We start from the raw sequence: 27,232 nt of genomic DNA, 5'->3' as shown, positions 1-27,232 counted from the left end.
AATGGTCATTGGATCCAATATTTCTTAGTTCAGTTTTAAACTCTTTGGTCTTTTCACTGTTACTGCACTTCTTATTCTAAACAACAAAGCCTGGTGATGGTTGCACAATGACGCTACAATTACTGTGAAACAATCAGTGCAGACACATTTCCATACTCTTTAAAGCTTTGGTGAAATCACATTCCTCTTCACTTTCTCTCACATGCTCCCTTTTGGCACTCTCCTCCCTTTGATCCTTCTTTCCCAACAATACAATCAGGCAGGCACTAATACCCCAAAACACCACGGGCTGCGCTCTGTGAAGGCCACTGTTAAAGGGGAAAAAAAGGGGTATTGTTGTTGGCACATGGTTTTATCCAGGGAAGTAGCATCAGAAACAAAAGCTGATGCAGTGGACTTGCTGTCATGATTTCCACAGCAGGAATGATAAAAGCGGGCCTGTCATGTGACATGTTGTGTTTTTATTTCTCTGCAGTAATGTCCAGGGTGACAGCCAGACCAGCATCTGCATCACCATTGAACCTGGCCTCCTTCTGAAGGGGGACATCCTGGTAAGAACAGCACAGACATACCCCAGAAGCTAGTGCCGCACAATATAGACTGATAAAAACCCTCAGTAATCTTTCAGCTGTTTGTAAATTTTAAATCATTTGGCTTCCGTGGATTTTAATTGCAAAAGAAAGAAACCGAATCTCAACATTTTATCACTGGCTAAACTCACAAGTGTGAAGCCAGTAACACAGAAAGTTTATTGTTTTACCTCTGCCAGAAGAAAAGGGAAAAATCTATGGATACCAAATGACGATAAGGGTAAAATACATGCAGGATATTCAGATTTTTTTATTTATTTTTTATTGGATAATAATAATGAGGGAATCCTGTGTGTGTTTCCAATTGAACGTTGGCTTAATATACTGAATGCATGTGCTGCAGCAGTTTATAGTAGCCATTTACAGATGAAATGGGGCTGTAAAAACTTGGGGAAAGACAGTTGGACTGAGTCCTATATCTCGGTTTATAGGCCCTCATTAGCACACAATATGTTGCTGGAAACTATGACGTGAAAAAGGCAGTGTACTTCCTTTCAAACAGCATTTAAGGATACATGAGGTATTGCTATAACAGAACATAATCATTTCAAACAAAGCCTCATGTCAGACGTAACCCTGCAACTCTCTCAGGGAGATTCTGGGAATTTTTATGAAATCATTCCTGAAAGATCCTCAGTTTAGCAGCACCTGTGAGAGCCTCTTTTTTTTCATGTGCCTGTAGAAGAACTGCACACATCAGCAAAGTTTCTGCTTCTGCTGTCATTCGAGCCATAATGTTATCTATGGGATGTCCTCGGGGCTCATAATGTCAGCATGAAGAATTAAAAAGTGAGCACTTAGTTTGTACCCGAGGCTGTTTTGGCCTTAAAAGCTGAACTCATATCTCATCCTTTATTTAACACAGACTAATGGATTCTGCTGAATGCACCATCAGGCCGAGACACTGCTTGCTGATGCTTGTTATTTTTCAAATAACAGGGAAAATTTGAACTGCTGCCTGAGGGGACATTAGCACAGAGTGCTCCTGCATTTTTAACTGTGATGGTTTTGTATATCCAATTGGTCAGATTAAAGATAATTGCAGAGAAGAACCTCGCATTGGTCAGTTAATTGTTTTAATGATCTTTTTAAAGTTTGCATTTGGGTTTATAATGAAACTTTAAACCTAAAAGACCATAACAAGTTAGGCCATTTCAACATTTTGGGAAAATCTTTAGTGGCTTTCTTGGAGAATGGAGAAGATGGAAGCCACTCTTTAATGAGCAGCAGATGGTTACATTAACATAAACTGCATTAGCAAAAAAGTGTCTGCCCTAGTGTAACAAAATCCACCTGTTGGCACTGCTAAAGGTCATTGACATGTACAGTAAATTTTAACAGGACTAATATCACTGCTTCCATCTGAATTAAGAAGGTAAATAACAGCCAGCTGCACATTTGATTAACTGATCATCAGCCAATATGACCACTTTTTCAAAAGCAGACGTATTGCCAGAGCATGTGTGTTGAAAGCCAAACTCAGCATGTCTGCACAACACCCCTCATACATTCCTCATACTGTCAGCATGGTGGTGGAGGAGTGATGATTTGGCTTGTTTTGTAACCACAGGACCTGGACACTTTGCAGTGGCAATCTGAGGCCATCTGTCCGGTAGCCAAAAGTTGACTGAAAATGGGTCATGCAACAGGACAATGATCTCAAGCACAGCAGCAAATCTATAACAGAATTGCTGAAAGAGAAAAGAATCAGGCAATGCATAAAGTCCAGACCACCTTCATAGAGCTGTGCATAAACAAATGCTTTCAAACCACAATGAACTGAAGTAATGCTGTAAAGAAGAGTTCCTCCACAACCCTGTGAGAGAAGTTGCTATTAACAGTGGTTCTGCAAACCTGCAAGGTCTTCACAGGCCTGCAGAGTGTCATGAGGGTACAGGAACAAAACTAAATGTAAAAAACGTTTGCTTTTAGAAAAAGTTTGCTAGTCTCTGGGTACAGAGACTTTTCAGTGCAAATATGACACTTTTGTACAAATGAAAATACAGTCATTATGATAAAAAATTTCTTGAGTTTTAATAGTGATTATTGTATATGGCTTTTTTAACCCTCAGAAAGAACTAAGCTAACCCTCCCTGTTTTTATGCTAGGCTAAGCTAACCATCTCCTGGCACTAGCTGATCCCTTTGCCTCTCTCACTATCAACAAGAAAGCAAATAAGCCAATTTCCCAAAATGTCAAAGTCTTTGACATTTTGGGAAATGGCACATTAAAAATAACCTTTTCACAAATGAGGGAAGAACAATTTTGGGATGTTTTTTAAAGCCTCTGCCTAAAAATGAAAATTGGTCGAGCCCTGAAGGCATGTTAGCATAAAATTAGCAGAATAATATTTTGTAATTAAACTTGGCTCAGCAGGGTAATGGACCACTCAGCAGGACCTTTACGATATCCCAAAAAGCTGCACAAAACCAGAGGATATTTTACTTTTATTCCTCACTCCTAAACGTTTTGGTTTTATGGTTAACCCCACAGTCAGAAAGTCGAGTCAGTCAGTTCTGTAGCAAAAATCATTAATTTTAGCTGCAGCTGAATTCTTTTTAATTTCTTTGTCTATATGCAATAATCTGTTTGTCAGTTTTATTATTCTTTACATCCACAGTAAGGAATGATTACAGTTCTTTGGTTTCTTTCAGTTAATGTAAAAATGAGGCCTTGGTTTAAAAAAGGCTGCCAGTCAGGAAGCAGCAGGAGGGAGAGAGCCGATTTTCCTCAGTGTGGCTGCTGTATTTGGAAAACCAGTTTGGATAATAATGTTTGTGGATGGGCCTTCCATTACAAGGGAAACAGATAAAAAAATAAAATAAAATAAACATAGAGCTACAAAAAAAAAAACAGAGTAAACCTGAGCCAGCAGGGAATCAGGCTGCTGTGTCTCTTTGCTTGCACTCAGTTAAAATCCTGTGAATCGAATCCTGTGAAACAGTATTTTTATATATTATAAAAATACTGTTTTATTATAAATTATTAATAAAGAAGCATTACTTTTGCTTGTTTGGTATGACACCCAGTTATGATAAAAGAGATTTATGTACTTGCAAATTAGCCTTTTTTTTTTTTTTTTTTAAATCGCCCTGCAGCTTAAGTGCTACCACAAACGCTTCCGCAGCCCATGCCGAGATGTGATCTTCCGGGTACAATTCCACACCTGCGCTGTTCACGACCTGGGGATTGTCTTTGGGAAAGATGAGCTAGATGAGACATTCAAAGGTAAAAGACTTGAAACTCTGAAATAATACTGATAACAGCATTATAATGCTCCTGCAAACAATGAACTTATACCTAGTAATAAGTAAAACCTGAACATCTAAATGGGCGTATAATCTTTAAAAACTGCATGTGTTTTCTAGTGTAACAATGTATGCATCTTTAGATATAAAGAGAAAACTCTCCCTATTTCTTTTTTAATTTTTTTGCAGATGATAGATTTCCAGAATATGGAAAAGTGGAGTTTATTTTCTCCTTTGGACCAGAGAAAATACATGGTAAGGATCAATGTGTTGGGTCTTATGGCCATACTAAGCATTTTCCATAACCATACTACACTCTTACACATAATTTGGCATGACTGAGAAAATGAGCTCACTACTATACGCCCCATACAACAGTGACTCCACTGAACAGTAAATGGAACCATCCATCTGTCTTCTAGTGCTTATGTAATTCAGGGTTGCATTGGGGCTGGTGCCTATTCCACCTGTCAAAGGGTGCAACGTGGGGTACAATTCAGACAGGTTGCCAGTCCAGCTCAGCTCTGCAGAGTTTTATTTATATTGTGTTAATTTACAACAACTGTCACCTTGCCTCAAGATGCAGATCCTTCAGTGTTAGAGAGAAAACCCCAACAACATGATGATCCCTTAGGAACAGTCACTTGGTGACAGTGGGAAGAAAAAAAATCCCTGGTAACAGGAAGAAACCTCCAGCAGAAACAGGCTCACCAAAGAGCAACCACCAGATAAACCAGGAGAGAGTTCACCTTTCGGACCAGTCCATCTTCCATGTGTAGTTTACGGTTTCAGGTAGAAAAGTAAGACAGGATGATATCATGCAGCAAAAGAATCCAGCCAGGTTTTTTTTATAAAAAAAAGCTTGTCAGTGTAGCGCAGGGTCTTGAATGTAATCAAATAGGGAAAACAATTATCTCAATATAAATTCAGAATCTCAATTTTTTTCTTGATACTGATAAAAAAATATCTTTTCCCTTTTCCGGATGTAAAGACATTCACATTTTCTGCTCTGCCTCTTTGTACTTCTGGTCAAGGTGTGGACCACCTGGAGAACGGGCCGAGTGTCTCAGTCGACTACAACACTCAAGATCCCCTGATCCGCTGGGACTCCTACGAAAACTTCAATCAGAACTGCGAGGACAGCACAGAAGGTGAAAATGGTAGGAATGCTTATCCTTCAAAGTTTACTGTGTAGAATTCGGGTGTTACAATGCGTCAGATCCACTGACTCTTTATAGATGTGCCATATGATAGTTCTCAGTCAGATTTCATTCATGTGAGATTTATATAATGATTTTCTTACACTAATTTTCTAATTTATTTTTAACTGTGTGGATTATTGAAGTCATGGACTAAATCATGTGCCGAACCCACCATACAGATACAGAGGACACATTCAGATCTTTTCCATTCAGACATTTTGCCCTACAAAACTTTGCCCTACAAATACCAAAAATAACCCTAAAATTGCATTACCAAGTTTTTTGGTTGTAAATGTAAATGTTGGATTGTATTTTGAAAGGAAGGAGAGGCATCGCTACCGCTGAATTCATTTGTGGTGAAATTATCACCACAGAGAAACCGAGGGCCCCTTGGGCCCGAACTCAACCACTTTCCAGAGCACAGTGTGAGACATTCCTGGGTTCAGCCACAGGCATGGACAGAAGCTTCCTTTTGAGGGAGCCGTGGTCACTCTGTGACCAAAGTGCTGCTTTCTATGCCACCCAAAAAAGAAAGCAATGTTACGCCCTTAGAAGCAGCACCATACGTTAGGAGGGTTTGTCTCTGATTTAACAAACAACAAAAAACCCCAAGAACGCCAAGTCCTTCAAAGAGAGGAGGAACCATCCAGCTTGTTATCTGTTGGGGTCCCAGTTAAAGCACAATGATGTGGAGCAACATATGCTTCCATCCATGTGGTGTCTTTTTCAAAGAAGCCCTTGCATACTTCAGCAAGACAATACCAAATCACTTTCTGCATGTTTTAAATAGCAGGGCTCAGCTGTAAGCAATATTATTCCAATGTGGAAGCGTTTAGGAGACATAACAACTTAACCAGGAAGCGGAAGACCATGTAAAGTTATAGAGTGGAGTCACCACATGCCGAGGAACATTAGCGTGAGTAAAAGTCACCAACATTCTGCTGACTCAGAATGTAGGTTAGTAGTTCAAAATCTTCTCTTTCATTAACATCAGCATAAAAACTGTTTCCGGGAGCTTCGTGGTAGCTCCTGTAGGTGTACTGTGTAGGCGGGCCAGAACTTCTGTCCATGTAGTGTGTAACAAAAGCAGGTCCTGGACTGTTGAGCAGCCACAATCCAATCTCAAGCAATAATAGCAGAGCATTTGGCTGTCAGAACTACAGCACATGGTCTCCACAGTTCTAAAACTCTAACTTAGTGTGGTTAAAAGAAGAAAGATGTTGCTGGAATCAAATTCAAAATTACCACATATTTAAAAAATCCTAAAAAAGGATCTTTTGTTTTAACGAACATTTTATACAACATTCCAGCTTTTTTTTTTTTTTTTTTTTAAACAAGGTTGCCTTTTCTTTTTATTAGTTGCCCAAATAGTTAAAGGTCAGAGGTCAATTGGCTTCCTTCTATCACTGCTCATAAAGTGTCTACCCAACACTTGGCGGCAGCTTGAAATAGGCCCTGCTAAAATAGAACAGGTGTAAGTGTCTGCTAACTCTGTTTCAGTGAAGGTGTGTGTGTGTGTGTGTGTGTGTGTGTAAATTATCTGTGACCAGTCTGGTCCAAGCCGTCTGTCTCATCTTGCCTTCTGTCATCTGATGATGATACTGTGGTCAAATCTGAATTAGAAATTAACGAGATCACAGACTCACGCGCATGATATAAGTAAACATCTGCACATGTGGAAAACACACACTCACACACACACAGTCAAGTTGTTTTTTTAGCCACTCGAGTTTGAAGTAGTCGATAAGACTTCAAAGGTGATCCCTTAATAGCCTTTTGTGCTGTGACTACTCGGCCAGCACCGTCAGACTGATGCACGGTTTCAAATGGGCTCAGTGTGGAAATAGCATTTAAATTAAAGAAAAAAAATAATTTGCAGACTAGATAGGAAAAAGTGTTTCCAATAAATCAAAGTGTTTCCACAGATTTTTGGATTCACACTTGTTGGTGCTGAAAAGGCAATTAACTCCTTTGTAAGAGTGACTTTTAGAGCCAAGGGGAAAAATAGCTCTGGATTTACATCTCCACGAGTCTTAGAAAGAAAAAGAGTTGTTGTTGGGTTTGCACGCTGTCGGGATCACTGCTGGGAAAGCACAAGGCTACTTGCATGAACCCTTAGCTTATTAGGGCACTACATAAAGCTTCAAATTATAGGGCTGATGTTTTGTTGGGATCAACTTTGGGTAAGTGGTGTCTCTGTGGCTGTTAGTTTCCAAAGATTGATGTTGACTTTTATTATGTTTATTGCATAAAAACAGTTTCAGCTGCTGTGGGTTAGTTTTAGCTCAGGGATTTTTGTCATGCCTGCACCTTGCATCAGCACAACAAGCAACATCCAAAACATCACAACACTTACACAGCTGACTATACACAACTATAACATTACATGCACTCAAAAGCCCGATTTAGACATGAGTAGCATTACCTGTGGACCTCTAATACTTTGTAATAAAGTCAACGGTCATCTGTGGCCTTACTCCCATGCAAATTCCTGTGCTAGCCTACAACACTGTGACTTCAGTTTTTCCTTCTTTCGTTATTTATTCCTTAGTCATGCAGTGTTATAGAGGTGTGTGGTAAATGAGAGTTTGGACAGGACACAGTTTGTGTTGCTACATAGCCTAGTAAAAAAAGTATGGTCAAATATTAGAAAGGCAGTCTCTCATCGGATGATGAGTTGGACAGCATGCATGTCAATGACTAAGGTACATTTTGCCTTCTTTCAGTGGTTCAGCCCATGCGAATGTGCCAGTCAAATTTCAGTCATGGTGGGATAAGTTCCGAGTCTCCTGGTTATATTTCTTGAATTATTCTCATTTACAGCCCCATATTTTATTCCTGGAACCTGCTAAAGTGGCTTTGAATAATTCAAATGCACCCTCAGTTTATCTTTGCTCTACAGCAAGCCATTTAAACTCCTCTCCTTTGAGCCAGCTTCCTTTTGATTGGCTGGAGCTGCTGTGCATGCAGAGCTGCGATGACCACACTGGGGTTTATCTACTCTCAGGCATCGCTGAGATCCAAGAAAAAGATGAGAAAAACTTTTAATCTTATACTGTGACCCCTTCATTCAGGTCATCATAAGCTCTCAGCCACAGCTTTGTTTTTGTGGATGTCTTCAGATGCATCCTGGTGTTCACGATTAGGTAAAATATAGTCAGAGAAGTCAAACAGCGCAACCTAAAACAGACTGAGAGATGGTGCATTGCAGGGCATGTCAGAAGTGACTTTTTTTTAGCTGCTCCACAATGATTCATTAGCTCATTCATTAGCTGTCTGGCTACCATATCACGAGTATTGTCCAACCCAGGGAGACTTGATACTTTACTTTTTTGATTTTTTCCTCATTGCTCGAATTCTTTGCGAGCTTGTTGCTCTGCAACTGTCTCGTTACTTCAGGAATCTGTGTGAGGAGCCGATGTGCAGCACAGCCTGAACTCTCAGCTTCAGTGAAGGGTGGATTGTATTGTTTATTTATTTTTGTACTGAAAGTCCTTTGCGGTGTGACGGACATTTTGTGTTTTTTTTTTTTTGTTTGTTTGTTTACTCTTATGTACTCGTCTCCTCAGTTGGCCAACCCTGCTATACTTCTGAAATAACTGGAAAGAGAAGGAGGGAGAGATAAGTGATAAGGAGAAAAAGAAATCGTGAGAGATGTATCTAGAGAAAAAATTACACAAGGCTGAAGAGAGATATTTTTTTTTACGAGACAGTTAAAAAACAGTTTATTAAGTGAAGTGTTGGATGAAAAGTTAAATAGAGGGATTCCAGTGTGATTAGGGTTTGCCTCAGAAAAACGTTTTGCATATATTCCACTAGGCTTGTGAACCGCAGTTCAGTCATTTGGTCTTCACTTTCTCTCTCCCCGTGTCCTCTGAGGAGTCGGAGGAGTTAAGGGCAGGACTCTTCAGCTCAACTGTGAAGCTCTTTTGTGCACACATTCACAGGAGGAGGAGTGACAGAGAATGTCAGTGTGGGTTTGTGCACGCTGCTGCTCAGCAGAGAGACTTTCTAAGAGTTACACAGTGAATTTGTGTCCGGTGCTTCTTCGATTTCCCTTCACCGTGACGCCTTTTTTTCAAGCGTTGATAGCTGTTGAAGAGTTCAGCCGTGAACCTGTGCGTAGAGTTTGCTCTTCGGGTGACTCCGGAGTGAAACGTTGTCACTAATTCAGCAGTTTGACGTCTCTCACATGTGAGTAACATGGAAATTTGAAGGCAATCACAGATTTGATTTTCACAGTTCCTGACGATACTTATTGCCCTCAGGTTATATATTATCCAAACACTTGACCATGTGACCTATTTGTTAATGTTTCTTAGTTCTTCAGCTTCACAAGGAAACTAATGTTTTGATGTTTAATGTTTTACAAATGCTTTTATTCCGCAACAATAGAAAGTTGTGTGTTTTTTGGCTCTCCATTTATGGAATTTATGAATGATTCCTACTGGGAGAAATCATCATGGAACTTAAAAGAGGGGGTGATGAGCATCCTTGAAACAGATTTTCTCATTCCTCTCTGGTCAGTTACATTGTAGCGTTCTCACATCTCAGCAAAACTGTATGAGTGCAATAATGTATCAAGATGAAGGGTGACACTACATGTTTTGCCTGGAAGCTTTGAGACACTATAGCAAATTCTAGAAACAAGAGGACTCAAGTGTCCTTGATTTGTCTGCAGAAGCATGTTTTTCTGATGCTGTAAAGTTTCACTTTATCCAGTGCCTAAATAAGCATTTCCCTGTATGCTTTGTACTTTCGCTGCTGGAGGTTAATGCTTCCTCCTTGATCCCATGCACATTAGTCACAGGGAGAGATGTGTGTTCCCGGACCAACAGCTCGGAGTCCAGCAGAGGTGGACCGTGCCTGCCCTGTGGGCACAGACAATTTGTTAGCGACTTCTTATAGCAATAGAGAGGGCTTTATAGTTAAGTCTGTATTTGTGAGCCACAGACTGGGGCGGGGTGGGATTGGGAGAGTTACATAAGTCTGGTGGAAATGGAAGTTGATGCAACAGCATGATATCACTGCTATGAGACTATGTTTGGGCTCATACGGATGACTGGGATTCAAATGGTGTGTTGGCCAGGTGAGCAATAAATTAGCCCAGACAGTGACATGCAGCCGTTACTTGTTCTAAAAGAATGCAGTTTCTTCTTTTGTTTTGTGGATAAATCAGAAAATAGAAAAGGACACTTCAAATTCCAGTCGCATCTATTTTTTCAGTTTCTCTCAGCTCAAAGAAATACCTAAATATTAAAGGGACATTTCATCGCCAAAACAAATGAACAATTTCCCCCCTCCCTTCATCCTACAGTGCCGTTTATCCGTCCAGTTTTAGAGATATTGCTGGTAGTTTTGTCTGCTGTCCCTTGAAATGTAAGAAAGGAACTTTTCTTTATGTCATGTACATCCAGCTACAAAAAGAATCATACAGCAAGCTACCAGCACTGCCCCGCACAGGGGGACACCATTAATGTCTGGCTAAAAAGCCTCTAGTCACAGGCTGGCACACGGTTCCTCCCGCAAAGTGTAAACGTTGACAGGTCTAGTCAGCAGGAAAAAAAGTAGTTTCTTAGTGAATCTGTGGAATTTTTTTGGACAAATTGGATGTTTTCTGGTGGCTAAATTTGTTTTAAGTTCATTTCTTGCCACTTTGATGATGTAAATTGCTGTTTAGTTCCACTGCACGTTAAGAGTACACCATATATTTAAAACAGATAGCTGTCGAACTGGAGAATTCACACTAAAATGATCAATTGTCCCTTTAATTCAAAAACTCAAATATCGGCGTCACAATTTTTCTTGCTTTTTTATTCTTTGGAATCACACGTGATATTGCTGAAATCTTAATAATTACCCCTTTATTAATCCTTGAACAGTTCTGGTCCTTGGTCCTTCAGCAGCTCTAGATACTTTCTAACATTGTGGCCCATATTTCCACCGGGTTGGATTCCCAAGTTTTCTTTCCTGCAGATGTTCTTTTGGAAGCCAGGTTTTTCCAGATGAATTGTATTATAACTAAATGGAAATGAGACTAATGTGTATACGTCTTTGTAAAGTGCCCTAAATGCGATTGGTCTCAACAGCAGCTGTCCACCTCTTCTCATATCACTTGGCCTGAACATCTGCTTATGCCACTTTTTAGCCACTCTAATGACCATTTCCCTGATGCAAAATAAATAAATAAATCCAACTTTCTCCATAAAAAATGTGATCTCATTCAAAGCACAGAGACAGTGTCAAGCTGTGCAGAGGTCAAATCTCTGGCCTTTTGTGTTGGCAACAGGCTTCCATGCTATCAATCCCTCAGTCTGGTCCAAGGCTTTGGGCGGATTAGGCTGCTTTGACTCCAAACTTTGCACAGCTCCTATTGCGTAACAGCCAAGACAGAAAAATAAAGGCCTCTCTAGTTAAGACTGCACGGCACACAAAGAGAGAACAAGTGCCTTGTGTTGTAGAATGTCCCAGTTTGGACCCTGGCTACAGGGGGACAGGGACGTCTGCTAGGTGACAGAGAGAGCATCGTGAGCTTAGGGTTTAGTTAAGATTTTTAGAATGGATTATGTGCACTTGACTTAGAGGCTGAATCCCCACAGGAAAACTTCAGTTTATGTACTCTACGGCTATCCTGAGAGAGTGGATGCTGGTTTTCCATAATGTGTGGGAATGAATGACTGGTTTGTTAAGTTGTATGGACACAGATTTAGTCCAGCTGTGGGCCGAACACTCCTGTTCTCTCTCCATCCCCATCTTTACACAGCTGATCTGGCTAAAAGTGCCACTGAAGGGTCATGACATAACTAATCATGATCACTTTCCATAGACTCTTCTCACAGGGCCCTCTTTGTATCTGTCTTTTATCTGCTGTTGAGGTCTTTGCACTGTAAGTGGACACGCAGTAACACTCTCATCTTGGACATCTTGGACTCTTGTGGATGTCACATTTGAAATAGCTAATGTCGTGTCTAGAAGACTCCCCTCGTTCCCCAATGAACGTCGAATGCCCAGACCTGACGTAGGTGATGGAATACCTGCTGCACACTCACAATGGCTCTATGTTCATCTCAAAGCAAATCTTTCTTTTAATCCAGTTCAGGAGAAAATAGGCGGAGCAGCACAAAATGTTTTCTTCTTGGATGCCACCTTCTTATTTACTGCATTACTTGCCTGGCACACTCTCCTGTGGGTCATGCTTTTCCCTTCTTTTGAGCCACAGAGGTGTAAAAGCACAGGAGATCTCATTTTCATTTCAGTTCCACTGGGGATAATTGGCCTCTCCTCTGCCTTATTATTTGATGCCTAAAGACAAGTCTATTCACGGACTTTTCCTGGTCTTTGTCAGAACACAATATTCTTCACTTCACCGGGGGAAAAAAAGTGTTATATTAACATCAAGGAACTTCCACTCTTCTCATCTGAGTGCTATCAATAGTTTAGGATTCCTGAGGGGCAGATCTTGGCACAATCACTGTCTAGATTCAGTCCCTGATAGCAGTAGCTCAGATTTATGAGTTTTTACCAAAACAAAGCCAGAAAGGGAAGGAGCCAGTGAGGGACTGTGGCTTTGTTGCTGCTGCACTAAAGAATGGTTGTGTAGGTTGCCGACTGGCATGGATAGGAATGGCATCGGGGCGCCACCGGGGGTGGGGGGCACTTTACAAGACTGTCCTATGTTGGTAATAATTTTAATAAACATGAGCACAAAACAGAGGAGGACACCATATAATGAGTTGAAACATGAACTTATTATTTATTCCTGCATATACAATTTGTACGTCCCTCACAATTTCCTGTTGTCCCACCGAGATAATTTTGGCCACCCCTATGAAAAAAATTCTGGAGGCTCCTCTGAAAAGCATGCGGAATAGCGGTAACTACTTCTGCCATCCTGGATAGATCCAGAGAAGTGGCTAGTGACACAACGTGGAGGCCAAAATAATGGATTATGATTGTAATTACAGGGTTATTTGTAAATCAAAATCGGTGAAAAAGTTGAAAACTGGTATTTTTGCTGGGGAATATGCTACAGAAATACCACCAAAATAAAAAAGGTCATAATTTTATGGTATTTTTTTTTAAAATTTAGGTGCCCTGCTTTTTCTCTCTTTTTAACAAACTGTTAAAAATAAACCTGTGTTTAATTTCACTTATTATTATTATTATTATTATTATTATTATTATTATGTCTCATGTCTTAAAAAGTAAAGAGCAACAGCAGTAACTTGGGACACTGGAAAATTATATATGACAATAAACTGAGTTTTTTTTTTTGTGGTTGAACATACTTGAGAGAGTTTGACCCAATGTAAAATCATATTGACACAGCTCTAATAGCAGGAAGTATCAGTTAGGAGCAAGACCGGTCTCTGTCTGAAGCATTTATGAGGATGTTGACTAAAACAAGAGCCTACAAGAGACGCTTTGAGGAAGATCTGCATAAACTATCAAGGCTTTAAGGCAAATATTGCGGTTCTGTCTTTGTAGTAAGTCCAGACCATGGGTATGAAGAGTTAGCTCATCAAAGCTTCTCTTCACCTCTGGAGGAAGATAGCTGCAGCCAGCTCATCAGACGCTCTCCTCATTTGGCCCTCAAGATTTTTCCTTTTGCAGCTCTACTGCTAACGACCGTTGATGACTTTTCCTGAGACACGGCCTCATCCAGGATGAAACATAATGCTCTGCGAGGATGAGCTGTTGGGCTGATTTATAGCTTGTGGCGTGCGTAGGTTATGGCTGTGCCTTTGGGTTTGTTTTTAGTAGTATTTGTGCTAAATATAGTTACTATGTGTGACCAACATTGGCTACAGGTTACCGCACACCTGGATAGGGTTAGATAAGATGAATATTTTTTGACGCTAATGTACTTTTTGTTTATCTTTGAAGTTTATTTTTGGAATACAAACATTAGTACCTGTAATCAGGACAGTGTTTGCCAGTCTGAAGTGATCGATAGGTTTTTCCTGACTACTCGAAAAGACCATCCATTACCGTGCTCTTTGTTTCCCCAACTCAGAGAATCTGCACTTACGCAGATTGATTCACAGTGATCTTTAATGTATATTTAATGAGCTGCAAGGCAAGTGTTCATTTAGCAAGAACAAGTTCCTGTACTTACATTTGACTGGCAACTGTGAGTGTTGGTATTAGCCAAACTGTGCTTACATGTGCATCCAATCTCTTCATAATAATAATAATAACAACAACAATAATAACAACAACAACTCTTCTACCATGACAAGCACTATGCTGTTTTGTTTTTGTCCCAGGTCAGCTTTATTAACTTGTACTGACTCTTTTTAGTCTTCACAAGTCCAATTAATCCACCCTAGGACATTTAAAATCCTCTTGAGTGTAGATCATTTACGAGACCGCAGTATTACTTTAATCTGTGTCCTTGAGCCCAGTCATACAATAAAAGTAGACTTTGTTGCCAAATCAATAGTTAAGCCATTAACTTTGACCAAAAACGGCACCAGGCTATACTAATATATTGTCAAATCGTTTTGTCATTGCTTTTTATTAGTGCAACCTTTAGGGTCAGAAAACATGGACTCCCCCATCTTGACTGGTTTAGGCAGCAGCGCCCACACACACACACACACACTATTTTTCTCTCAAGACGGCCACATGTATGTTTATACTTGTAAGCTTGAGGAGAAACATGCTGTAAGAGGGAGGGTCAGTTGCCACAAGGATCATAGCTCAGAGTTCAGAGATTAGGAGGTCACACAGTTGCACCATCTGGCCCACAGAACCTCAAAATATCTGGCACCATTTTCTAGCTACAAGTGTTCTCAGTTTCTTTTATCCATTTATCTGTTTTTATACGGTACTGTAAAAAATATTGAGCTACTTTCTTATCAGAAGAAAGTCGAGAAAAAGATAAAGCAATGTATTGAAATGTGCAAACATACATGGGAATACTGTATCTAAGGCAAAAACAGATTTTGTACAGGTCTAACGGGGGTGAAAGTCAATTCTTCAAGTCAACCTGAACTCTCTTAGACAGCTTTCTTGTATTTTTTTTTGAGTAGTCTTCAGGAATTCTTCTTGAGGCTTCTTGAAGGACATTTAGAGCTCTTTTTTTGATGTTGGCCATCTTTTGATCTCAAACTGCTTCAATAATTTTTGAGGTTCGGGCTCTGGGGAGGCCAGTCCATAACTGATAGTGTTTCGCTGTGTGCCTTCCTATCCAGAAATGCTTTTACTGCATTGGCAATGTGTTTGGAATCATTGTCATTCTGAAAGATGAAACTGTTTCCAAGCCGTTTCCTTCCTGTTTCCCTTCTTTAAGAATGGCTTCTTCACAGCCACCTTTCCACTGAGACCACTTCTGATGAGGCTTCAGTGGATTAGCCTATTTCTTAGAAACACAATTTTCAGATACTGTTCATCTGCTTTAGATTTCTTACAGACACACTGCACATCATCCCGAGATGTGCTACAATTTTGGCTCTTTCTGAATTACCTTGTTGGCGCAAACATACAATTTTATACCCATCAAACTGTGTTATCTTTTCAGCATTTTTCATATACTCAAGATTGGGAACAATGTCCAAAGAAAAACTTTGAAAGATCATCCAAAATCCTGGACAACTATTAGTATTACTACTACTATTACTATTAAGATCATTAAAAAAATTACAAGATTGTCTAGCTTCTTAGGAGCAAAACATGAAGAAAAGAGGACAGGCCTAAGACATTTGCAAAGTACTATACAGCGTAGACTCTACTGTATCTCTTGGTGATGGTGTTTTTGTTTTGTTTGGTCTGGTTGCTGGCCTCCTGCTTTTTCCTAAAGCATTACATGATAAAGTGTTTGTCACACTCAGTCTTGTCACTAATGGAGCGGATGTAGACTAATTAGTCATTCCACACTGGTAACACTTGGTCCAGTCTCTCCTGCTGCGTTATAATTAGTTAAAGCTACGAGGTCTGGATTGCAGATATTCTCCTCCAAGTACCGTGCTCGGGATCACTGAGCAAGTATTTACCTCCTAGGGATTATATAAAAAAACACCAGCGTGGACACACACAGTGTGGAGCGTCATACGTACACATGCCCTTTCTTAGCAAATGAAGGAGCCCTGTCAAAGGTTATTTTTAGAGGCTCACATTGGTTCATTTCAACCAAAAGAAAACAGCAGACATAGCAGCACACACAGAAGCAGCCTCAACATAAATAGTCCTGCTCCGCTAAGAAAAGTCTCACAAGTGTAAAGTGACAGATTAGATTTCCTGTAGTACAAATACTGCCGATCAGTCACGTCGTGTCTAAAGTGAAGACACAAGCCGAGGGATGACTATGCTGGGCTTTTACTGGATGTGACAGTGGAACAGCTGGAGTCATTGCAATCAGTACAATTATCGACATTACTCAAAGAACAGACCAGAAGGAAGGATATGAGGAAGGAAGATGGAAAGAAGATGGGAACTGGTGACAATCTGCCACTCAAAGTAGTCCAACTTCCACTGAATAGCCCTAAAATGTGGATATATAGTTTTTATAACGTTTTTATTTTCAGTCAGAGTGACACATGTGGTTTTTGTCCATTATTCTGGATTATGTTGTGGAATAATAAAGTGGTTGTCCAGCATGCTAATAAATACAAATGGCTAGGTGACATGAATTGTACCACACACTTTTCCCATGTTGGGGTTAGAAGATATAACAAACAGCTACTGTGACTCATCTGCGTCACTCTTTATCTGTTGTTTTAGCTGGACAGTAACTACATAAATCAGATCAGCATTTGCTCTTCTGGGTTTTTTTGTTTTTACCCACTACGCTTTTCTGTTTTCTCCATCTGCCTGCACCAGGGTGGAGTTTGCTCCCTGCTTCCTAGCTTTGAGAGTGCTTGTTAAATGACTGTTGGACGATGTAGCTCTTTCCATTACACGAGTGTTTTCAACACTGAGGGACTGAGGGATGGGCATCTGTGTGTGCATGAATATGGCTTATTTCTACGTATATTACTGGATGTTTGAATATGTTATTCAGCTTTTCTCTTCTATTTATAACATTAATTGGCATGGACAAGTGTCATATATTATGTATTAGAATATAAATGCCCATAACTCATAACAAGCCATACATTTCAGAGAGAACCTAAAGGGACTGATGTCATTTGATCAAACGCTATACAGTGGAATTCAGTGGCCCCTTACCCTCCACCTCTCACGTAAACTGTCAGACAGCCTGTTGTGATAGACCTCCCACATGCGCACACATAGCAGAGGCAGCCTTTAGACTAGTGCGCGCCACCGAGCAGCCAGCAACAGCAGCAGTCGCTCTCCATGCAGACAGCGAGGTATTCAGGAGAGAGAGGAGGAGCAGGAACAGTAGCCAAAACCAACTCCCCCAACTCCTGCTGTAATCCTTCATGTCCCACCCCGGGGGCAAGTCTGCAGGGCTTTTCCCAGCTTAGTTTGGGACTGTACTCTCATCCTCTGCTCACACAGGTAGGGGAACCACCTCCTGCTAAGGTCTTTCCACTGTTTCCTTTGACAAGGCTGTGACTTAACTTTGAGTTAGCTTGTTAAAGTGGTGTAGCTGAGGCAGGGAAGATGTCAAATTAGCTGTGCTGGCGTCACATTTGGCTACCGGGCAGGTGATTATAAAGGCACTGAAATGGAGAAAGTGAGGAGGGCTCTTCTTTCATGACTTATGTCTATGTTTATCGGCATGACTGATGCATTAAGTGTGTGGGTGTATATATATATATATATATATATATATATATATATATATACACACACACACACACACACACGTGTGTATGTGTGCGTGCGCTCATGTCAGTGGAAATAGGTTGATACCCACTTGATACCCAAGTAGTTTCATGGGCTACATAAATGTGTCATGATGACTTGATTTGGAGTGTCCTGTTTTACTAATGAACTTTTCAGTAGAGACTTAAGGGAATAATACAGAATAACAACCACCAGAAGTCTGAACACTTATTCTAATTGGCATGTACTGTGCATAGTAACTATGGCAACAGCCTTGAGTATTGATACAGTGAGTTGACTTAACTGCTGCTACTGCTATACATCAAATATAAGCCTCCAAATGCCGTAAATCTGCAGCGGGTCATATCAGAAACACTATAACAGTTGTTACCATAACGTCTTTCTCTCTGCATGTGCCCCAAAAATCTACCGAACTCATTAGCAGCTCAGTAGGAGAAAACCTATGTTTTTGTGACCAGGAGCCACCAGATTTGTTTCTACCAGCAGCCTGACAGTGTGCCATTCCCTTGGCAAGTTGCCTCTGGCCAGTCAAGGAGACCTTGCAGTACTTGGCTTGTGTACGCCCACTGAGCTCCATTACAGAGCCCCGTATTCACTAAAGCTGAGATGGAGATATCTATAAGGTACCGAGATACAGACAGCGTCTTTGTGCAGCTTCTTTTCCAGCTGTAAAATCTGATTTCGTTATCAGGGCGTGCCTACTCATGCGTTATGAGTGAGGAACTTTCATAGACAGTGGAAGAGGAATTGTTTGAGAAGGTACCGTTTTTCTCTTTACTCTCCTGAAGCGTGTTTAGCTGTCGGTAAATGGTGTTGCAGGATGTCGGTCGTGATTTTTGTTGGAATTACATTCTTGAAGACTGGATTCCTGTTACGGATCACATGAAAATGTTGCTAATTCAGTTGGCATTGGGCTACTGAGTTGGCTGGATGAGAGAGGGGAAAAAGCGAGCATGTAAGCTCATGTGTATAAATACACGTGTGTTGTCAGCCTTTTTTTTTGTTGTTTTGCTTTCAGTTGCATAGGCCAGAAAAAGCCTGCAGGACTTCCTTACTCAGTGAGGCAGATTTTTCCAGTGATGACTAAAATTTTCTGACTAGGGCACCCTACTTCCTTTTCATTAGACTTGTGACTGAGTGTGGATCTACAATATAATGTGTGTGCGCGTGCACGTGTTTGTGCTTGTTTGCAGCGGCACTTCAATCTTGGCTTATGCAGAAACAACTCAGCAGGTTACATCTGCCGTGTATAGAGATCTATTTATTTTATATCAGGCCATCATGTTTGCGGTTTTGGGGATCATAAAAAAACAAGTCAACCACCAGTTCATCTGCTGATATGCCAGCATTTCTCAGGTGACACATTTAATGCAATTGGCTTGAGAAAGTGCAAGGCAGGCCCTCGTGATTTCATCGTTTTTTCCACAGCACATGCCACAGACCCGGCTCATTTCCTGAAGCTGGTAGAATAGGTGGACATGAGCCAGTGTTTAATTTTACTGCAGCTGCTTTGGCTATACCCACAGAACCTCTTGATATCCAGCATCTCTCTGATAGTTCCTCACACTTTTTTTCTTCTTCTTAATGTCTTGATGAATCCCATGTGTTTATATTTTGAAGATTGCACATTTATTTCTGTAATTGTTAAATTGCTGTGGCTCTAAAAATACTTGGGTAACAGAAAATTGAAGGTTTGTGGAAAATGTAGGCATCTTTAATAGTTGTATTTGGCTTAATGTGATTCTAATGATGCTTTTTCATACTTTTGTTTTTAGAAGTCATTCATACCCAAGGACCCCTGGATGGCAGCCTCTATGCCAAAGTACGCAAAAAAGAATCTGTTGACGGAGCAGTCACATCGAACGGCCTTCCACCCTCTGCTATTGAACATGCTTTACCTGCGGTTGACCATGCCTTGTCTGTGAGCAGCGACTCAGGAAACTCTACTGCCTCTATCAAAACCGACCGAACTGATGAAGCAACAGCAGCCCCTCCGGCTTCCACAGTGAACCAGACACACATTCCTGTGGGTGAGGAGTTACCTTCGGTCCATCAACACGCTCCACCTGCCCAACAGTCTATCAGTCCGCAAGAGAAAAAGGAGCTAGAGCAGCTACTGAGTGGCTTGGAGGGGCCCATGCACAGACAGGCCTACCTATCAGCTCCAGCATCCGCTGTTGGAGGGATGCTTCACCTGGTGCCCGCACAGGTCCACGTTAATGGGCATGGTAACATTGACCGTGAGACTGACATTCTAGATGATGAGCTTCCTACCAGTCAAGAGGGCAACAGTGTTGACAGCCTTGGGACGTTCTCTTCCACAGATGGGCGGGCTACACCAGCTGATCTCTACTATCAGTCTGAGTCCATTATCAATGGTCAGGACCACGTGCCATATCTGGAGCGCAACGTCCCAGAAAAGCCTCTGGAAACCGTCCAACCACAGCTTGGCATATCTGGCAAGTCTGTCACGTTGCCCCACAGCGATTCTACCCCATTCTCTGGTAGTTACATTCCTACTCAGAATGGCAGTCTGTACCGCTCTCAGTCTTTTGGTGCAGAGTCAAAGTCAATGCCACAAGCTCCCACTCGCACCACTAGCAGCAGGGATGCCGTCCAGCGTGGTCTCAATGTTTGGCAGCGGTTCGGAGTGCCAGAAGAGCCAGTAACTGAAGGCCTCACTTTTAGTCTGCCTCCCACTGTTGCAACCATGCCCAGCCACCACAGCCTGCCACAGTTCCCTCATCGCCACAGCGCCTCGCAACAAGAGATTGAGCAATCAATTGAAACTCTTAATCTCCTTATGTTGGACCTGGAGCCAGGCCGTTCGCTGGTGACAAAGTCCCAAAGTGCTCCATTGCGGGAAAACACTGCTGTAGTGACCACACAGCCATCCTTTTCTCAGAACCAAACCAGGCCCTCCTACCTGCCTGATTCCACCATTCACACCCATTTTTCAGGCCCCGTGTCCAGCCACTCGTCACCATCTGTGAAGCCTAGTACATCAGAACCTGCACCTGTCCAACGATCTCTGAGTTACACTTCTGGAACAGCTGCAACAAGTACTTCCTCACAAGCCTCCCCCACTGTAAGTTGCCAGATCAAGACAGTCAGCACTTACCCACCAACAACGCTGCCCCAGTCTGCAGAGGCCTCTGAACCCCAGAAAAGCCCTAGTGCATCTTCAGCATCACCCCAGCCAAGAGACAGTGAGCCTGATGAGGTCTTCAATGTTGAAGGTCTGGTGGCCCAAAGAGTGGCTGGTAAGATCACACAGTTTATTTTATGCTGACCCTTATATATGTATAGATTTTAAAACTTATTATAATGCTGAATATGATCTGACAGGTTTCTGTATTCTTTCTGGCATGTTAAAAAAACCCAAAACGTTAAAATCCATTTTTACTACAGATTGATGTATGGGCACTAAACTTGACCTACAGTACATTCAACTATGTGTGTCAATAATACTTACTTTCTATTTTTGTTCAGCCACGATAACCACGAAGTAGTCAATTTGATATGACATTCAACAACAAATAAATTGCTTGAAGTGGCACAGTCTGTGGAAGTTTATACTTTAATACTTCCAATTTAGCAAACTGTTGATGTCTTTGAAAGTAAAAAATAAGATGAGCTTTCTGTCTAAAAAGCGTTACTTTATTTTCTACTATGTGTCATAAAGCTCTTTAACTAGTGTTTTATATACAGCTGACAGATACCGTTTCTAAAATGTAGAGACTGTTTTACTAAAGAGTTCAGCAGCTTACGTTGTCTCTTTCTACAAAATTGTCCAAATTTCTACCATGAGGACTGGCACAGAACTGACTAGGCCAAACTCTCTTACTACAGCCTCCCGTTACAGTCATGTGAAAAGTTTTTACAGGACACTTTGGAGTCCTAAATAAATGCACCCTTACTGCTTCCATAGGAAATTAGAGGGTAGAACATCACGCCATGCCGTGATTTTACAAAAGTTGCATCTAAACAAACAACAAGACTTCTAGCACAATGTCCTTTGGACGGATGTTTGACCATGATGCACGGCAGCATGTCGAGCAAAAACCACCAAAAGCTTCATACCATTTATGAAGCACAGTGGGGGAGGGCGGATGACTTTGGCTTGTTTTGCACCCACAGAACCTTGGAATCTTGATTGAAATCCTGTAGTGAGACCTTAAGAGGGCTGTGCAAGAATGAATTCCTGCAAACGTCAGTGAACTAAAGCAACGTTATAAAGAAAAGTAGGCCAAAATTCCCCCACAATGAAGTGTGAGACTAATAAACTCACACAGTAAATAATTACTTAAACCTATTGCTGCTAAAGGTGGGTCTAGATACTACTTAATCACGGGCTGTAGTTAGTTTTTTTGTTTTTTTTTACAGGACATCAAGGAGTCCGATGGAAACTCATTCACTGTACATTTAGTTCATAATTGGCAGCAAATGTAGAATAATGTAGTGATGAGTAGAGTTGATGCCATCATCTGTGCACTGTATACACATCTCTCTTGGAAAACACTGTTCAGCCCTTATCTCATTTCCTGCATGTCACATCATCAGTCCCCGTCACTCAGGCTCAAACAGGAAGTGTTCTCTCCAGTCCAGCAGGTTGACTATCCCTAGATAAGCTTGGGAGACATCCTGCAGAATGGCAAGAAATTGAACAAAGTCAACATGACGAAGTGCGATAGCCATGACCTCAGATAGCAAACATGAGGCTTTCCAGAATCAACAATACTTCATTCTGCTGCCATTTGAATGTAGAACACTTTTTACATTAAGGAGCACAAAATGCTAGTTTTTGTTCTTGTAACATCAGGAGTTAAAAATACCTTTTACTTTCTTTAAAACAGAAATACACTTATGTAATTTGTTTGGGGACTGTGAAGGCAACATTGTGTAACCTCTGGGTTTTTTTAATGTGTGTGTATGTGATTCACTCTTGTTTTCAGGAAAAAGCATCTTTTATACGAACAGAAAATGTCTGTTATCTCCTCGTTCTGCTGTTCTTATCAGACCCCTCATCCCCCATCTCCTTTTTTCAGTTTCCTCATCATTCTTCTTTCTTTCATCATTCATCTGTTTACCCAGAGTACTCGGCTCGTGTCCAAAGTGTCATCCCCAGCATGACCTCTTCTCAGTCTGAGCACCGCCGTTCTCACTCCCTCTCGGGTTGGTTCTCCCATCCTGTCTGAAGGAACACTTCAAAAAAAAGGAAAAAGAAAGAAAGAAAAGGAGATCCCCTCCTCTTCTTCTTTTTTTGCAAGTGTTGCTTCAAACCGAGTCTGTATCTGCTTTGCCTTTGACTGATGTGGGCTTTGGTTTGCATTTTTAACCATTTTTCTTGTTTAATACTAGACTGCCCCCATCTGCTCATTTTGTCTTTTTATTCCACTTCCTCCCTTTTATACGTTTCTCTGTCACCATCAGGTTTGAGGTGCATCATCATCAAACTAACCACTGATTCCTTTCTTCGTACACGCTCACCCTTCATCTATGTTTGTTCTGAGCTGCTGAGCTGTTTTCTTCTTCAAGGTTAGGGAATCGCCCCAACTGTGGTGTAAAAAGAAGGGGGAAAAAAAAACCCAATTGGATAATGTTAAAGTTTCACAAGAACGACACAGGGGAAGCACAAAGGAGGCTCTGTCCCTTGCCAGGAGAGTGCATGTCACAAGATCCGTTTTGCCAAACTTGGGAAACAATACCGAGGCCAGGATACACTGGGCTCATTCAAGGCTGAGTTTTTTCTCTTGTGCTACTTTCAAGATTTACAAAGCCAGACAAAAGACACCGAATGTAAAAGAGGGACCACAGTCCTAGTTGGAAACATCACTAAAGTGCTATATGTCCCCTGAGAACTAGTGACCACAATGCAGACAGGATTGTTCTGTGTAAGGGGTCAGTCTGGCCTCTCCACCACAGACTGTAATATCCTTTGCAGTGATGCAACACCACATCACAGTTAAATGTTAAAATGATCTAGGATAGAACTGGAATAATCTCTGAGATCATATTTACAGCCATGACATTTATATACAAAAAACTCCCAGAACTATTCACGCAAATGTCACGCAAAAGTGCAGATCATTAAGACGGCTCAGTTCTCTTATTGATCTGAACACTTTCCCAGTAATACAGTCTGCTCAGTCTGGCCTTAAATGCCCTTTCTTAGTTGCAAGTGTGCACATATGGAAACGGCGTTTTTCACTTTAAAAGAAAAGAAAAAGCACGCCACAGGATCACTGATCAAGTTTATGTTTTTCGAATCAATGCCATGATATAGTTGGACTTTCAAAAGCTCAGAAATAGGAGATGAGAGAAAAAAAAAATCAGTTCAAGGGATTACCAGCAGCCCCAGCTGGAAACTATTAGCTGTCGCTAAGGCAACGGCATGGTGTTTGACAGTGCTCCGCTGTAGAGCAGTGTATCATGGGTACATCTGGTTGTCAGTTTCCAGGCTCGGTGTGATGGTGTGTTTCTGTTCTGGGGGTGTAGACTGCATACTTTTAAAGCTGTCTGGATGAAGATTTTGGCCAGTGCTGAAATATCTGAGGCATTCCACCTACGCCGGCACCGATTTCTGCCTTTTAAAATTGATGAATGACTTAGATACATAAATTAATAACAGGAAAATGAAACACATGCATTTGGAAAGTTCTATTCAGTTTTGGTGATAACTCACAGGAAATTCTTTTTAACACCTTGGGTTTTGGTAAAAGCAGTGCCTGATAACTTTAATCCCGACTGTCTGACTGCTACATTTTTATAGCCAAATATTTGGCCAAGTCTTTTTTGTCTCACTTCAAAGTGGAACCGAGTGAAGGGGATATCAACATTTTTAGGTTTCCACAACAGTCAGGCTTCCAAGATGTCCACAAAAATCATCTGCCAGTGTTAGGATGAGAGAAGCGCTCAGTCACACCAGCGTTTCCCACAGAATCTGCAGCAGGGTGGTGCGCGCTTTCTTATAACAATTAAGGAATTCTATATGCTGTATATATACAGTCACTATTTTCTGTTGCAGCTTTTTGAGTGGACAGAGTCCAACTCCACCGTCTTGAATGACAGCTGGTAGTTTTTGTTTTGCGTTGCAGTCTCTGTGAACCTGTTGTACACCTGCTGCAGGTTCTGGGTTCTGGTTAGCTCACACCCGATCTCCAAAGCAGAAGATGATCTGCCAGCAGCTGCAGTGTAAAATGGTCCAGAAAAGGATGGCTCCAGTGGCTGATAGAACATGTACATAGGCTGCGAATAGTTGGGGCTTGCTGGTTAGTGCTGACTTTAAAAACGTACCAAAAAAAAAAAAAGGGACTAAACTTTATCTCCCTGTAAGGATATTCCACCTGTACAAGGCATCTTTTCATTTAGGTCTGAATTAGAGGCATAAATAAACATAAAGGTAGAAGCAGGAGAAGAGTTGGTGACAAAATTTGAAACAAGATACTTGTTAAAAAGTGTAAACAGCCGCCTGAGAACAAGCACCACCACAGCATTTATAATCCCTCCCCTCTTTGTTTCTCAATGTTTTTTTCCTGCTTTTCACTTCCTCCCATTAACCTCCATCTAGTTTCAAAGCACTGGGCAGCCAGTGCTAATCTTTGGCACTGGCTTTTTCTGCTTTGGCCAGCATTTCAGGTATTGCTACCTCAATCCTTTGAGTCAATGCTGCTGAATATTAGCATAAAAAAGCCTCTTTACTCCAATCCTGTTTGTTTTATGCTGCTAGCTTTTCTCTCTGCCTCTCAGTTCAAATGAGATTAGGAAAAATCAGCTTATTGGCTGCTCTGAAGTTCAGCCAAAACATTCAGTTTGCACCAGCACATCAAAGAGTTTGTAACAGAACATTTTGTCCTAGTATTAAAGAATTGTTGCATAGAAGACGGGAGTATCATTCTGTGTGCCACATTTCCAACATGGTGTGGGTTTCTTCTGAATAACGCTGTTGACCTTCAGGCTTCTTCTTCTGATGAGCAGCTAATCCATTCTTAACTTTTTTTTTTGTATGTGCATGTTAAATTTGAAAGGACCACGGGCTCCTGCCAATGCTTTGCCTGGTTTGAGTGTCTGCAAAACACACACAGTGGCCTGTGCATTGAGCACTAGCGATAGCTGACAACCATTAACATCCGGTGGCGGTGATGGAAGTGATGGAGTGAAGGCGGATAAAAGAGAAGCAGCAAGCTTTTGCCAAGTTGTAACACTCACTTGCTTTTCTTAGGCGTCCAGGCCCGTGTGTCATCCTTGGATGAGCCCACAGCTGCTCCCCGCCGTCGCATCACCAGCGAAGGCCAGAACCAGAACGGACCAGATGACAGTATGTCTCCTGATGTCCCACTTCGCTCTCCTATTCGGTGTGTTTCACCAGAGTTTGTCAACGCCATAGCGATGAACCCCGGTGGACGGCCAAAGGAGGTAGAAAACGCACATTTTAGAACTGCTTTTCACATTTTCTCTGCACCAGCGATGGCAGTTTCTGTTTTTCTTCTCATCTCATCTCTTTTCCTACTCCAGAAAAATATGCACAGCTATCGAGAGGCCTTTGAGGAGCTGGAAGGAGGTCACATCAGTCCTACACCCACAGTTGGTGGTGAGGTGTTTCCCCAAACCCCTGCCTTCCCCGTCTCGCCGCAAACCCCTTACTTCAACCTATGTAAGTCCCCCCTCCGGCTGACAGAGGGCACTGTGGAGCTCAGGTGTAATTACTTTTTCAAGATTTATATCCTGGAATTTAACAAATTATTATTTTTAGCCTTTTTTAATCCAGCACTGAACCTGCATTCTTTCTGATGGCCAGCAGATGGCGACTCTCCTGGTCGCAAAATGAACATATAGAATTCTGTGAGAGGATAACCCAACTTAACACTCGATCTATGACCTCAGTTAACACTGGATTGGTTTATCTTCCCCACCAACTGTTTCAAATCAAATTCAGTAGAACACGAGGTTTGTTTAGCAAAGTATGCTCTCCAGTTAGAGTAAAAAAGATAATAAAACAGGATAAGCTTTGTTAGTGTTGACAAATGAGTTTGTGACTTGGACAACAGAGTTTTTGACAAGAACTATGTAGACAAACCAGCATATAATTTTGGACGCATATCCACATACATCCATCTACCCCCTCTTAGTCTCTCACACACCCAACAAAAAAGGTCATGCATTACATAACAGTGTCTTAGCCAGCTCTGCCAATTACCTCATCCAGTTCTCTTGCGTATCTCCCCTTTGGGCACTCCCATAAAAGTTAGTTAGACACTGTATTTTTAACACTTATTTTGTGGCAGAAGATATTTCCTTTCACTTAAACTAGGAACACTGCGTTCTCAGTCACATGGAGCTGCACATTTTTTTCACAAAGCAAACCTAAATGTTTGCGAAACAGGGAGAAAAAAAATAGTTGGACTGGGTTTAAAAACATGAAGATGGGCCAGAAAAC

At 41.3% G+C, this 27,232-nt stretch overlaps 1 protein-coding gene across 18 annotated transcripts in view; it reads left to right on the top strand.

The window, feature by feature from the left end:
• tns1b (tensin 1b) overlaps positions 1 to 27,232 on the top strand; it is a 160,263-nt gene that overhangs the window by 119,113 nt on the left and 13,918 nt on the right. For 8 of the 18 annotated variants that reach the window (XM_063499947.1, XM_063499945.1, XM_063499943.1 and 5 more), the window contains 8 exons: positions 476 to 551; positions 3,689 to 3,818; positions 4,028 to 4,095; positions 4,869 to 4,998; positions 19,572 to 21,059; positions 22,891 to 22,971; positions 26,018 to 26,211; positions 26,311 to 26,449. In XM_063499947.1, the coding sequence (XP_063356017.1) occupies positions 476 to 551; positions 3,689 to 3,818; positions 4,028 to 4,095; positions 4,869 to 4,998; positions 19,572 to 21,059; positions 22,891 to 22,971; positions 26,018 to 26,211; positions 26,311 to 26,449 (2,306 nt within the window). The remainder of the gene's footprint in view (positions 1 to 475; positions 552 to 3,688; positions 3,819 to 4,027; positions 4,096 to 4,868; positions 4,999 to 19,571; positions 21,060 to 22,890; positions 22,972 to 26,017; positions 26,212 to 26,310; positions 26,450 to 27,232) is intronic. The other 10 variants (XM_063499939.1, XM_063499944.1, XM_063499956.1 and 7 more) reach the window with 7 other exon arrangements.

The sequence above is a fragment of the Pelmatolapia mariae genome, linkage group LG16_19 (assembly GCF_036321145.2).
Source record: "Pelmatolapia mariae isolate MD_Pm_ZW linkage group LG16_19, Pm_UMD_F_2, whole genome shotgun sequence".
NCBI classification, from domain to species: domain Eukaryota; kingdom Metazoa; phylum Chordata; class Actinopteri; order Cichliformes; family Cichlidae; genus Pelmatolapia; species Pelmatolapia mariae.
The sequence above is the reverse complement of the archived record's forward strand: the minus strand, read 5'-3'. Positions and strand labels throughout refer to the sequence as shown.